At 41.2% G+C, this 15,278-nt stretch overlaps 1 protein-coding gene across 1 annotated transcript; it reads right to left on the bottom strand.

Annotated features, from left to right (window-relative positions):
* Nucleotides 1-1,625: 1,625 nt before the first annotated feature.
* Nucleotides 1,626-15,278, bottom strand: LOC108698370 (APC membrane recruitment protein 1). The gene is made up of 3 exons (XM_018229798.2): nt 15,099-15,278; nt 11,301-11,392; nt 1,626-7,710 (listed from the first exon to the last, which is right to left on the bottom strand). Exon 3 carries the CDS (start codon nt 7,633-7,635, stop codon nt 4,384-4,386), a length of 3,252 nt encoding a protein of 1,083 aa, XP_018085287.1. The 5' UTR covers nt 7,636-7,710; nt 11,301-11,392; nt 15,099-15,278; the 3' UTR covers nt 1,626-4,383.

Here is a 15,278-nt window from a genome sequence, read left to right as displayed (position 1 = left end):
TTCTATAACGTTTCTTGTTCTGAATTTGACTCAGCCTTTTCCGGATTCGCTTCCTGTTACCCCTCGGGTTCTGACTCTCGGTATTGTGCTCCTGGTTCCAGAACCTGGCCAGTCCCTGACTCTGTCTTAGTTTTAATCTCCTGTGCTCGGCTTACCCGCCAGCATTGTTCACAGCTCCTCTTGCGCGTCTCCAGTATCGTCTCCTGCTGCCGCTCTCATTCACAACGAGACTCCGCTTCCTCGCTCCTAACCTGATTGCGCCGACTGACTGCAACTGGTTTAATTCTGTGAAACCCTAACAGTAATCAAACTTTAGAAGGGCATATACAGTATAGTGTTGTTTAAAGGGCTCTGGTCACCCCCCCCCTTTTTTTCTTTACATCGCTAATAGAGCCTGAACTCCATATAACAATTTTTTTCCCAAATAAAATTTGCCTGTGCTAGGCCACCCACACCAGGAGGGACCAGTTGCCATGTTGAGGCACATGCATGCACATCTCACTCATTATGCACATGACACCAGCTTATGAGTAAGGTTGCCTCCTTTTCATAAAATTTCTACTGGCCAGTGGTGGGGCGGGAACAAAAAGGGTGGGCCGAGATATAAAAGGGGGTGGAGCCATGTTGCGCAAGGGCCAGAAGGCGGAGAAAAGTTAAGTTAAATACCGGCCAGGTACTCGTTTATTATGCACATGCACGCTATGCAAGATGGCATCTACCAATGAGGATGACCTAGTGCAGGGTATAAAATGTGCAGTCCATTGTGCAGGGAAGCCACACTGGAGGTACATCAGGAAGACCATGGGGCTGTAGAGTATATGGTAGTTAGCTGCAGGCTATTACCATATACAGTGTCTATTTACCTAATTTTTTTTGATAAACAGAAATAGACTCGTCTCAAATATAAACTTATTTGGGATTCAGCCGAATACGAACTCCTAATTTGCATATGCAAATTAGGGAAAAATATTTCTTACCTCCTTGTTTTGTGACAAAGTCACACAATTTCCCTCCCGACCCTAATTTACACATGCAAATAAGGATTCGGTTCAGCCGGGCAGAAGGATTTCGGCCGAATCCCGAATTCGATGCATCTCTAGTCTCAAGGTGAGGGGGTGAATATTTGTACAAGTATAGGATCAGTTATTTGGAAACCCTTATTCAGGAAGCTCCGAATTACAGGATGGCCATAACCCATAGACTCCATTTTATGCAAATATTCCAAATTTTTCCTTTTTCTCTGTAATACAAAAACAGTATCTTGTACTTAATCCAAACAAAGATAATATTAATCCTTATTGTAAGTAAAATAAGTCAATTGGGTTTATTTAATGTTTACATGATTTTCTAGTAGACTTAAGGTATGAAAATCCCAATTAAGGAAAGATCTGTTATCCTGAAAAACCCCAGTATTCTTGATAACAGGGTCCATGCCTGTACTGCAAATGAAAAACAATAAAACAAAACACAGTGAGTGGTATAGCATTACTGAGCCCTATTTATCAGCTAAGTTGTGCAGTGCTGCTGCAACGCTCCAGTGACTCAGTGCAGGTGCCAGGCTGGCGTATGAAATACTTTAGCAATATCAATACATTAATCAATAAGAACGACTACATACGATTTCATTGGTAGCAAAGGTGAGTTTATTGTCCTTCCACATGGAAACAAAAAACAGGATTACGTTTTCTGCCTTTATTTAAAAATAGCCAGTAATAAATTACAATTCCATATCTACAGCGGAGTTCTTCATAAAAAAAAATATAGATATATAAAATAAAATACTAGGTAGGTTCCCATCGAAATGTGAAACATACTAGTGACGTGTGGCACATACAATAAAGCACTGTTGTCCAACACAAAAAAAAATACACCAAGATTTGCATGAAATAAGGAATTCCTTTGTAGTGTATAGAATAATTTGCCTGTTCTGGTTACTGCCACAGAATTGTTGGCATGAAAAGTCGGCTTTTAAATTTTTAATTAATCAGTAGGCCCTTGGCTGAATTCTGGGTCTTGTAAAAAGTGATCATAAAGGACCAGGACTTGTTTGCAAAAAAATAAAAGCAAAAAATCAACATGTAATGTGCAATGGTCACTATGACATCTCATCTTCACTAACAATAGAGTCTGTTCTACTAACTAATAAAGGGACAGCTTGTAAAGCTCCAGGCTAATTCTTCCTCATGAATGTATCTCAGTTGGGTGGCTAAATGCATTGTGTCAATACCTACTTCTTTGGTTTCTGCTTGTTCCCAGGGGAGAATTCCCTTTTCTGCCGTTAGCTTTCAAATTAATTTTAAGTACCAAGAAATTGATTGAAAGACAAATTCAGGAATGCTCCAATGCATAGAAAATGTCAGCACGTGAATTTGCCCTTCTAATATCATAAAAATCATAAATACTGTGATTTGTAAAAACAACAGAAAATCTATGGATTGCTAATACAGTTTACTCACTATTGGATCATTATGCACTCCTAAATAAAATGCGGTTTTTTCCAGATTAAGAATTTGCTGGTTAAAACCTTATTCCAGTATACACATGGAAAAGAATGGCCATCCTAATTGAATAAAACAACAGTATTTTATATCTGCATAGCATTTTTTTTTTTTTCATTGGAAATGCCTATAACTGCTACTCTATGCTGCCATTTTTCAAACATGCATCGTACATACAACTATAGCAAAGGTAAGGCTTAGCCTAAGTGTAGTGGAACATAGAGTTGCAAAAAGCAATGGTCAGGATTTAATTATAGGTAGTGTGTGGGCGGTAGGTTATAGCTTGTGTATTCCTGTTCTAAAATATCAACAAGCCTAAAGCAAGTGGACCGGTACGGGTTGAACTTCCACTCTCCCATCCGCCAGCTTAGCCTCTACTGACTGCCTTTTAAAGACTTGTGGCTGCTTGGCCCTGCCCCCTTCCATGACATCATAACAGGGCGGGGTAGGCGCAGACAGAGGCATGCCAGGTTAGGGTCAGGTGCGGGTGGAGGAGCAGTGGGTTAGTGTTTGGTATGGGTCGAGTTTTTCTTGACCTCCATATCACTGTGGTAAAACATTTTTCAAGAAAACCTACTTTAGAGTAAGGGCACACGGGCAGATTCAGGGAGATTAGTAGCCCTGGTGACTAATCTCCTCTTCTTCGGGGAGGGGACAATCTCCCCAAACTGCTAGAATGAAAAATCGCCAGCGGGATGGCACTCGCGGCCCGAAGTTTCCACTGTCGATTTTTCTGCCCGTGTGCCCTTACCCTTAGACTTCTTCTATTAGATACTGTATTTCATGACTTGAATGAATAAGAGAGTCATCAACAAGCTTATTTTAAACAAAAGTAAGGGTTTCCCAGCATAAACAAGAGCAAGGGTAATGGCTTATGTGGCTGAAGCTTTTTCAAGTAAAAGTGAAGGAACAGCTTAAATGATCACTGACAGCATCCTATTATAGGTGAGGAGAATCACTAATACTGTGTGAGCTGATAACTATAATCTGACAAGCAGAGAACATTGTGACAACATTATGGAGAAAAGCAGAAAGTCATACCCACCTGCAACTTAAGAGTTAAACTAGTCATAATATTTAAGTATTTTTATAATATGGTTATGAAAGACCTTACAACACAGATGGTAGTTAGCAATTCACCTTCTGAAAAAAACAGTCTATCATTTCTTCAGCAGAGTATACATAGAATACATTCCATTCCACTTTATGTACATCCATATGGAATGAATACCTTTTTGTCTTTGGAGCTGAGGGTGTGCAAAATGGTAAGGGACCATGCTAGAACTAACAGAATGAGAATGGACTAAAGAAGGTCATGTAACATTTACCCTGTCTATAGGCAGTGAAAGCTAGCTTTCTTACTTAGAAATGCTGGCTTCTAGAATATTATACCGCCACATTCTAGCAAGCAGTAAGATAATTCTTTGTCCAAGCAAGTTTGGAAGAAAAAAAAAAAAAACCACACACAAGAGACAGGGCAATAGGTTAATAATAGAAGAAAAAAATAAATGTGCACCTGGAATTAAACAGCAGTAGGTACTGGCCACAAGTGAATGTAATAAGTCTCTGCATTACAAATGACAAAACCACATACATAAAAGTGTTATCTCAGATCTGTGTCACATTCAAGAATACATTTGCCTCCCGCAACTGAGAGTGCTTATTTAATACAATCAAACTAGAAATGTATTTTGTTCCCTGGCAGTTGTAGAAATTAGACAACTGCAATATCCTAGTTTTATGGAGAAAAATAAAGTAAGCCTGCCCTTTGTTAAACAAAGCTGAACAATTGTAAATGGTCCTCACCAAAAGTTACTTTGAGCAACTTCTCCTGCTAGACTCCAATCTGTTATGACAACACTGAGGCATAAACTTTAGGTTTGAACTAACTACCAGTACATTCAGTGTAGGTATTAGCCCAAGTGTCATTAGCAGAAACCTCTTGCTCCACTGGTCTCTTCAGTAAGTGTCCCTTGTAATCTGCTGGCGGTTTTATAAAATCTTCATTATTTTTGTTTTGCTGAGGCATTGCCTGTGTAATGCCAACTGGTTTGCCCGATATATGAGATTTATAAGAGCTCTGATGGATACCCACCCCCCTTCTATCTTCAAGAGGTAACACAAGTGCAAGTTTTTTGGTAGTTTGTTCTGCAGGATATCCACACATGGTGGAGACCTCTTGGGACTGCCTTGGGTTACACTGCAAGGGTGGATCAGTTGTCTTTGCCATCTGTCTGCTGTTGAGTGGCAGCTGTTTGCTTGGAATTATTCCTTCAATTGCTCTGCTGTAACCATGGTTTAAAGGTACAGAGGGCGAGTACTGATTGAACTGCCTAGGTGTTTGACTACTTTGCTCCAAGAAATTGCAGCCACCCCATTCTGTCTCATGGGCACGGAAGCATTCATTCTCATAACGCCAAGCGTTTTTTCCATCCTCCCATGGGTCAAGGAAATCATAAGATCTTAGCCCACTTTTAGATAAACGCACAGCACCGAGTTCAATCTCTAAATTTTCTGTGTCTAGAGACCTGCTTCGTCTGTTGGAGGACAGTGGTGCTGGCATAGATGAAGAAAGTTTGTAGTGGCCAAATTGCCGAGGAAGACTGGTGACACCCCAGTTATAGCTTTGAAGTGGGCTTGGGAGATCTGTTTGAAACATTTCTTCACAGTCGGCTAAAGACTCCTGTACATAGCAATGGTCAAAGGTCTCAAATGATGAAACTCCTGCCTCATCTGGGCTAAGATCAACTTGATGTTCACATTCACCTTCATTTTCGACGTCAACAACATCAAATGTAACCATGGTGGGTAGAGCATTTAGATCGTGATGGAATGAGCTGCTAGATCCAGTACTAACTAGACAATCAGAAATACTTGAGAACAATGTAGTGTTATTGGTAAACTCGGCAAAGGTTTGTGAAAAATTAACAACCTGCTCACATTCATTTTCCTTAGGACAGTCTAGGGCAGAGCCAAACACATTCTGTCTGTGATGCGCAGGGTTAAGCCTAGAGCTAGGAAAAACACCAGTGTTTATTTTTCTGTTATTACTTTTGTCTTGAGTTCCAAGGCTAGGTACATTCAACTCAAAACGTGGATCATTCATAAGGCTGTTATCTAACTGCTGGATGTAACTTCCTTTGTAGTAAGAGTCTCTAAAAGAAGTGTCCCGAGAGTTATTCCAACTCTGTTTTTCAGTAAGTGAATTTTGAGTTACCCTGTTTACTCCCCCTTTGCTCAGATTTTGCAGAACACTATGGTCATTAAGATGACCGTCCTTATTATGGCATGATATATCTGCTTTATTCTTACATTCCACATTTTGCTCTTCTTTGGGAAAAACCATTTTGTTTACATGCCCCATTTCTTTCAAAGCAGCTTCTCTTTGTCTTTCCCAAAAGAGAAGTTGTTTCTGAATAACCGCCAGTCGTTCCTCTTCCGTTTCAGTCGCACATTTCTTAAGAGCATGATCTTGAATTAAATCATTACCACTGGTAAGACTGAAGTCAAAAAACTGCTCAAAAATTTCAGAGCATGGTGTCTTCGTCTCATATAGGGACTCTCCTGCAGGTGCAGGGCTCATAAGGCTGTCATCGGGTTCATAGAATTCATAGAGAGCATCTCCACTATAGCTGTCTCTAGGGAGACGTTCTTTATGACTAAAGCCATCTCTGGAATCATCTTCGGGACCAGGTGTGTTGGAATCATAGTACCCTTCATCACTATTTGGAGCAGACTCTTGCTGATCACTCTGAGGGGTCAGTAACTCGGTGTTGTTCAGTATAGCTCTATCAATAAAGGGATCTTGTGCACACAAAGGGTAGGCAGCAGTCTCCACTTGACTAAATGCTGTTCGTACTTTGGTTGCTTCCTTTTCATCATTTAGTTCATAACTTTCTTCGGCTTCATTGGCATCCTCCAACAGTTGTTGGAGATATTCCTCCTCCATGTCATCTGGGGTTGCCATTTCTTCACCTCCTCCTTGGTATGTAACAAGACAGGAGCTTCGCTTAGTTGTTTCCCTGGTTTGCTCCATAGATATGGCATTATCACTAACAGCGTCAATGTCCTGATCAGCAATAATATCCCCACAGCCTGTTAAAGAGTCAAAACTCTTGAGTGAAGAGACATCTTCAAATATAAGGCTGATCTGGTCACCAGAAGACAGAGGGACTTTTTCTATGCCATCTGGATGTACAATCTCAGAAAATATCCCATCGTCACTGGAACAAATAGCTGCGGAATCAAGCGCGGCATCTAAGGATTGGCCTTTGTTAAGGGAACTTAGGTCATCAGGTTCTACAGGGTGTTCACTTGAGGGTACTGGAGCAACATCTGACAAACATACTAAAGACTCTGTCTCTTCTGTGCCCACAGATGTGCTCAGGGAGAGCTCCTGCGATACTTCAGCAGGAAGACATTCTGTTTCGGTTTGTTTGTTTCCTTCTTCTTGAATCTTCTCTGGTTCTGGTGTATTTACTTGTTCTAGAACAACACAGGGTGCAGCACGAACACTATGCTCCGATTTTTCCACATCAGGTATTTTGTTTTTTTTGTGGCGACGGATGCTACTGAACAGTCCCTTTAGGCCCTTCTTTGGTCTAGGGAACAAAAGAGGCTTATCTCCATTTATTTTTTTGTCAAAGCAGTCGGTGCTGCCATGGGGAGATGCATCATGAAAGCTTAAGTCAAACTGAGCTGGAGTCGTTACATTCAAGTCTGCACTATGAGAGCTAGTGAGGCATGTTCCTACACTGGTCAACTCCAACCCATGTAACTTGATGCTGGAGCTATCTGAAAAGAATTTCTTCCTGTCTGCAGTCTGTACATCACTGATACAATCGTGGGTTTTACTTTTGCTTAATCCTTTCCTAAGGTTTCCCTTGCCAAGGCCTTTGTGCTTTCCTCCAAAAAAGCTGGGAAGGGTGCAAATGCTCTTCTTTCCACCAAAAAATTTGAAATGAGCCTTCTTTGGCTTCCCAGCACTTTGCACATCAAGACACGCTGCAGTCTCTCCACAGGAGGTTTCCACCTTCCCTGAATCACCATCACTAGGGATGCTTTCATGGTTGTCACAAATGGACAAACTGGACTTTGTCACAGCAATTTTTTCTTGGCCACTCTGCCTGCTTTCCATGGCAAATGTTATACATGTAACAGGTACTCTTGGTTGAAGGCGGAGGCAAACGAGGCACCAGGAGTCATTCTAGACCTAAAAAGAATACAAAATAAGCACATTTAGATACATGTTAAAGATACTGGATACTATGTAAATAGTATTCTGTTATATGCACATTATTAATACATATTCACACCATATCCATTATGGAGGGACTTGTTTTCTCTAGTTCTGTTTCGGAGATGGAACAGGTTTCCACTACAATCTACCATTGCCCAAAACAAATAAAGGCATTTATTTACGCCGGTTGCAGGTATGCAGTTAGTCATTCCCACAAATTTATTGCAGCATTACGCCTAAAGAAGTTAAAATTACCAAATACTTCCAATATAAAGCTCTTTAAGGGCGATAAACAACTCTAAACTATAGTGTAAGCGGGTCTCTCATAAGGAGTACAGGTGTGCATACATAGGATGATTGGGTATGCTCTCTGACCAACTGGCCTGCAGCCTAAACAGATTGCCATACTCGCAAGAATCCATTCACTTGGTGAGGTAGCCAAATGAGCGCATCTCTCCCTGATATGTCCACACTGACAGGAATACAGCTTAGTTTTCCTTCTCTGGACCCTCTCTAATCCAATAATATCCCGTTTGAGCACTGTAGACCAAAAATGTATGGTATATTAGAGATGGGGCCTTACCAGCGCTCTGTACAGTGGAAGAATAACCCCCACCTCCTGCAAATCTATACCCCTTTTAATACAGCTCAAGTCCTTGTTTGCCCTTGAAGCTGCTGACTGGCATTGCTTGCTACAGCCAGGTTTATTATCTACAAGGACTCCAAGGTCCTTTTCTATTATGGATATGCCTAGTGCAGTCCCATTAAGGGTATAAGTGGCTTGCATATTTTTACTTCCCAGGTGCATGACTTTTCATTTATCCACATTGAATCTCATCTGCCACTTAGCTGCCCAGATTGCATCAACAAGCCGATGCGGTCATTTCTCCGATGGAATTTTCAAACCTGTGCAATTGATATCTGGACAATTTCCTGCCAGATATCGATTGGGGAAGACCGACGGAGGGCCGCATACATGGGCCAATAAGCTGCCAACGTCTGACAGCAGCTTTTATCGGCCGTGTATGGCCACCTTTAGGGCCATACAGTATGGTTGCCCCTCTATTGCCTGGATAGTTAGGGAAACGATTTAAACAGGGAGTAAAGAGGAGCTGCAGCTTAATAAAGAGGAGCTGCAACTTAACGTCAACATTTCAGAGCATGTTGTTTTTATTTCTAAATTACACTGTTTACACTGCAAATAATTCAAACCAAATTCTTTAAAGAGCATACACCCAAATAAAGACAATCTTCCACCAGGCAATAGATATAAGTACAATTTTATATTATGTCAATTTCAGCCTTACGTTTCATGTTGTTAACAGGAAACATGTAAGGCTGCAATTGACAAGATAAATGTACTTATATCTACTGCCTGGGGGAAGATTGCCTTTTTTCGAGTGCCTGGTCTTCAAAGAATTTGGTTTGAACCGCTCCCATTGCTGAAGGCTCAGGGCAGTGCACCTGGGCCTCCTCCTTGATCTGGTGAGTTACCAAGTGACATAGGACTACCGTTTGTTGTATCACTGTAAATAATTCACTCTACAATATAAAATTACACTCCTGAAACAAGTGTATTTTTATACACTATTTTTTAGTGTGTAATCAGCCATCTCAGGTCATTTTGCCTGGTCATGTGCTTTCAGAAAGAGCCAGTGCTGCACTATGGAACTGCTTTCTGGTAAGCTGTTGTTTATCCAACTCAATGTCACAATAAATGTGTTGCAGTGGGACCTGGATTTTACTATTGAGTGCAGTTCTCTTGGTAAATATACCAAGTAGCTGTATTCTTGTGCTAGGGAGCCATCTGGTTACCTTCCCATCGTTCTGTTGTTAGGCTGCTGTGGGGGGGGGGGTGGAAGAGAGGGGATGATACTCCAACTTGCATAACAGCAGTAAAGAGTGACTGAAGTTTATCAGAGCACAAGTCCCAAGACTGGTAGCAGCTGGGAAACTGACAGTATGTCTAGCCCCATGAAAAATTTAAAAATTTATATAAAAAAAAAATTTGCTTTTTTGAGAAACGGATTTCAGTGCAGAATTAACTGATGAATTTTGAACAAAAAAAATCTTTTCCCATGACAGTATCCCTTTGGTCCCCTTACTTGTTCTTAAATGACTTAGGGGAGGGTGTTGTAAGTAATGTATCAGTGTTTGCAGATGACACAAAACTATCCAGCCCAATTAATTCCATCCAGGATGTGGCATCCTTGCAACATGATCTTGACAAACTGGCAATCTGGGCAGCTAAGTGGCAGATGAGATTCAATATGGATAAATGAAAAGTCATGCACCTGGGATGTAAAAATATCCAAGCCACTTATACCCTTAATGGGACTGCACTAGGAAAATCTATTATGGAAAAGGACCTTGGAGTCCTTGTAGATAATAAACCTGGCTGTAGCAAGCAATGCCAGTCAGCAGCTTCAAGGGCAAACAAGGACTTGAGCTGTATTAAAAGGGGCATAGATTTGCAGGAGGTGGAGGTTATTCTTCCACTGTACAGAGCGCTGGTAATGCCCCATCTCTAATATACCATACATTTTTGGTCTACAGTGCTCAAACGGGATATTATTGGATTAGAGAGGGTCCAGAGAAGGAAAACTAAGCTGGTAAAAGGTATGGAAAATCTCAGCTATGAGGGAAGACTGGCCAAGTTGGAAGCAATTAAGGGGGATATGATAATTATTGTATAAATATTTAAGGGGATCGTACAATAACCTAATGCTTTATTTAAAGGTAGGTCCTTTCAACTGACAAGAGGGCACCCATTCCAATTAAAAGGAAAGAAGGCTCCATCTAAATATTCAGAAGGGGTTTTTTAAAGCGAGAGCTGTGGAATGCTCTACCAGAATCAGTGGTTCAGTCGGATACATTAGATAGCTTTAAGAAGGGGTTGGATGGTTTTTAAGCAAATGAAGGAAAACAGGGTTATGGAAGATAGCTCATAGTACAAGTTGATCCAGAGACTGGTCCAATTGCCATCTTGGAGTCAGGAAGGAATTTTCCCCTTTCTGAGGCAAATTGGAGAGGCTTCAAATGGGCTTTTTTTTGCCTTCCCCTGGATCAAGTGGCTGTTAGGCAGGTTATATATAGACTTAAAAGGTTGAACTTGATGGACGTGTCTTTTTTCAACTTAACTTACTATGCAAGTGCCATGCTAAGTTCTGTGCCACTATCGGCTTCTGGTTTTCAAGACAACCCCAGTTGGATGTGGGCGAGTGCATGTGCAGCATAGAACTTCAGATATTTCTGTACTGTACATACACCCTTCTAGACAATGGCACAGGAGACACCTGGGAGAATATTGGGTTCTCAGCAAACAGTACCCCAGGCTGGTGTGTTTTCTGCAGAAGAGAAGTGCCAGCCTGGCCTGCCAGCATGACCAGTGTCTTCTCCCTAATGTGATTGTCTCAGGACCCAGAAAAGCATTTGGGACATGGTAAAATGATACTGGAACATGTTTTTTACAGCATCTATGCAGATAAACACACTCATATGCTTACACCTCACATTATGGATATATTCCAAAATGACAGAAGAATAAAGAGTGTTTTACATACCGTGCAAGTGCTCCCATGGGTAGACATCCTCAGTCCAAGACATGGCATCTTTCCATGAAATGTACAGCAGGTCCCCACCACATACAACATATCTGTAATGAAACAGGAACATTATATTAAGGACAACAATATAAAGGTCAACTGCATTTGAATCTGGACTACAGCAAAGCAATACTTGAAAATAAAAATCAGCTTAGATATACTAAACTGGCTGCTGGTCTGCAGAGATCAATGCAAAGTATAAACATAAACAAAGTATAAAGCATAAACATAATGTATGAAATCAGATCTACAAACATTTGAACTCCAATAAGGAGCTGTGATGCAATCTAAGGCATAAAACCTATATTGTAGGGAGTTACACAGCCTGAAAATGGTGTTTTATGGTTATGAGAATTATATAACAGGATAGATCACAAATCCTGTTCAGGTCGATATAGATTTGTTATCTAGGATGCTCGGGATCTGAGATTTTCAAGATAAGGTATCCTACTGCAATTTGGATTATCATACCTTAATGCGACTTAACTCTTAAACGTGAAATAAATCCAATAGGATTGCTTTGCAACCAATATGGATTCCTGCAGCTTAGTTAGCATCAAGTACAATGTACGGTTGTATTATTACAGAGAAAATGTAATTTAAACATGTCTGGATAATACAGACATGTTCTTTAAAGGGAACCTGTCACCTTAAGAAATAATTTCAAATTCTTTTCTATCATGTTAGTTGAGCAAAATAAACTTTACTTACACTGTATTTATTATTTAAATTTTGTTTCCTTCTGTCTTGGAATTATACAATCACAGCAAGCAGGCAGCAGCCATTTTGTGGACACGGTTATTAAGGGAAATTGTATATCACCCCAAAATCTTGTGTATGCACCAGAATGGGGGACCTAATGTCCATGTGCAGTGCCCTACACAATTATAGAGCCTGAGGAGGGAAGGGGGAATGTGAGGAGAGCAGTGACATGTAGGAAGTGCTGAATGGAAAGTGAAAGTAATTGACTGCCCCTCCTCTATGCCACGGGCATAGAGGCGGGACAGGTAATATTTGATTGACAGCTTAGATATTTAAACACCTTTATAACAGGTATGGATGTTTTAATGAAATTTTTTTTGGGGTTTCATATTTAATTTGCAAATGACTTTCATTATGCAGCTTTTTATGTGTAGGTGACAGGTCCGCTTTAAAGGAGAAGGAAAGCTACAGAGGTTTTATTGCCAATAGATTAGCTGCAATAGCACAAGCTAGAATGCTATATTTATTCTGTAGAATGTTTTACCATACCTGAGTAAAAAGCTCTAGAAACTCTCTGTTTGTTTAGGATAGGAGCTACAGTATTAACATGGTGTGATATCACTTCCTGCCTGAGTCTCTCCCTGCTCTGGGCTCAGATTACAGCAGAGAAGGGAGGGGGGGGAAGAAAGAGGAGCAAACTGAGCATGCTCTTGCCCATGGCAATGAGGTTTAAGCTGAAGGCAGGAAGTCTGATACAGAAGCCCATGTGTACACAATAGAAGGAAAGAAATGCAGTGTTTCTTTTGACGGGGACTCAGAGCAGCACTTCTTTGGGGGTTTACTGGTATATTTAGATGGACCTTTCTGATAAGGCTTACTTAGTTTTAACCTTTCCTTCTCTTTTAATAGACAAAAATGGGTCAACGTTCCTTATAAATAAGGCCATTAAATTATTTTTTTGTTTAGCTTACCCCAGTTTTTGTTTAATAATGTAGAAAGGGTGCAGTTTCGGTCAGCCAAACTACTCATCTCATCATTTAATATGGTGGAGTACAAATGTAAACAATGCTCCAGCACAGCATGAGTGATACTACCAGCTCTCAGCTGCAGACAGTTTAAGCCTAGTCAGAGTGTTGGTAATGTAGGGGTAAACAGCTTTGTCCTGGGGTGGCATAGGGGTAATTTTGTCCAAAACCAATACTGTGGTGCATCGTAACAAGAAACACTGATGTTACAGGTGACTAAATGTTAGTGACACTTTAATGATCTGACAGCCACACCAAATAATCCTAATGATTTCCAAAGAATACAGTAACTAGATTTTTAGGGCAATTTGTTTATTTGAGGAAAAGTCTCAAAGGCAAACGATGGAGAATTGTAGCAGACAGTCACTATTTATTGGGCTGAGGAGATTGTTTGGGTCTCTGTGTACTTAAAGGGGAACTCCACACAAACATAACTTAAGCTTTTTGAAAAGTAAACATTAATTCAAACAACTTTGCAAAAATATTATAAATATTTAAATAAAATATATCCAGACTTTCCATGATTTTTAATGGTTTGGAAACGTTCCCTAAGCCTAGCCCCTGCTGATCTGTCTACTTTGCTTAGCTGGCTGACTACTGTTACATTGTATCAGCATCCGCTGTATTCTCCAAACCCCACAATTCCCTGCACATGTGATTTCAATAAGGAACAGAACATCACAGGACAATGCACTATGGGTTATGTAGTTCCTGCATGCTGTCAGTAAGCTGTGGAGAAGTTTTTACAATTTGTAACGTCACGAGTCCCTCCTACCCTGCTGGGATTTCAAAAAAAAACTGGATTTCAGCATAGAAATGGGTATTTATTCATACTTTTTGAAGAAACAGGTAACTGTGATGGGTATATTAGGGGTTTCTGTGTTATGTGGGCCTCTGTGTTTGGTTTAGAAGCCGGAGTTCCGCTTTAAAATGCCAGGACCTGTACTGTTACAACAACTACAACAGAGGCAGCTTCCTACTCAGGATAAATGCAATGGAAACTGATAAACACAGTCGAATGCTTCCACCCTTAGGGCAGAGACATGCTGCAGGGAGATTAGTCTCCTCTTCTTCGTGGGGTGACTAATTTCCCCGCCGGCTAGAATGCAAATCGCCGGCGGAATGGCACTTGGAGCGCTTCGCTTTCTGAACTCACCGAAGTTCCGCGTAAGGCGCTCTGAGTGCCAACCCGCCTGCGATTTACATTCTAGCCGGCAGGAAGACAATTCGTGGAGATTAGTCCATCCGAAGAAGAGGAGATTTGTCGCCTGGCGACTTAATCTCCCGAATCGCAGCGTGTGTCTCCTAGGTATTAACAGATAACGAGCTAGAGAATGGACTATTTGTTGCCTATAAATCGTTATGATGTTGTTTACAGTGAAGAATTCTAAAGCCAGCTGTGGTGACGCGAATCCTCCAGTGACATGTATGAAACTAGAATGCGCCACACCATTTTTACACCATATAAACAACACACTTGAAATTCTCATACACAGGAACATGGAGCAAAAGGACTGAACAGGCCTGACTCTGTAGATTTACTACGGTGTGTGTGTTGCCAAGGAGTGCCTCCATTGAACATAGGTAAGGAATACAGTGAATAGATACAGACTGATGATAAAGAGGAAGGGTGCAATATGCTGTCTGCAAGGAGAGGGAGGCACATTAAAGAAGCACAGAAGGAAAATAAGGGTACGAAGAGGAAAATGGAAGGAGGTGGGGGGGTTATGTAAAATGGGGGGTTCAGGATTGCTATAAATCCTCCTGCATATGGGGGGGCGCCTCAGGGAGGGTGGGAGACATCCTGAAAAATGTAAGTGGCAAAGGCGACTCTCTACAGACAGGGGTGTTGTCCCGTGTAACCATAGCATCAGGCGAGGCGCAGTGTGTGTGTGTGTGTGTTACTGGGTGCAGCTCTCACAATAAAACACAAACACGCTGCCCTGCGCACTAACATAATTGAGCGCGCGCTTCACCCGAACGCCGACTAAGCAAAGGAGAAAAGCTTTCTAATGTTAGCAGCTCTCACCTGCATTTGCATCACACGGTGCTAGGCCTCAAACCTTGGCTCGGCTCCTTTCACTTGTCCAGGTCTCCTCCATCCCGAGCTGCTACGAAACAGCGCGGCCTGTACCTGCCCACAACCTACTACGACAGACAGTCACAGCAGCCATTTAGAAAGCTGCGTAGGTCTTTTTTTTAATGGGAA

The sequence above is a fragment of the Xenopus laevis genome, chromosome 8L, assembly GCF_017654675.1.
Source record: "Xenopus laevis strain J_2021 chromosome 8L, Xenopus_laevis_v10.1, whole genome shotgun sequence".
In the NCBI taxonomy this organism is placed as follows: Eukaryota; Metazoa; Chordata; class Amphibia; order Anura; family Pipidae; genus Xenopus; species Xenopus laevis.
This window is presented reverse-complemented; position numbering and strand designations above follow the sequence as displayed.

Excerpts from the sequence above, each read along its gene's own strand:
- LOC108698370 (XM_018229798.2), bottom strand. The coding sequence starts at position 7,635 with ATGGAAAGCAGGCAGAGTGGCCAAGAAAAAATTGCTGTGACAAAGTCC.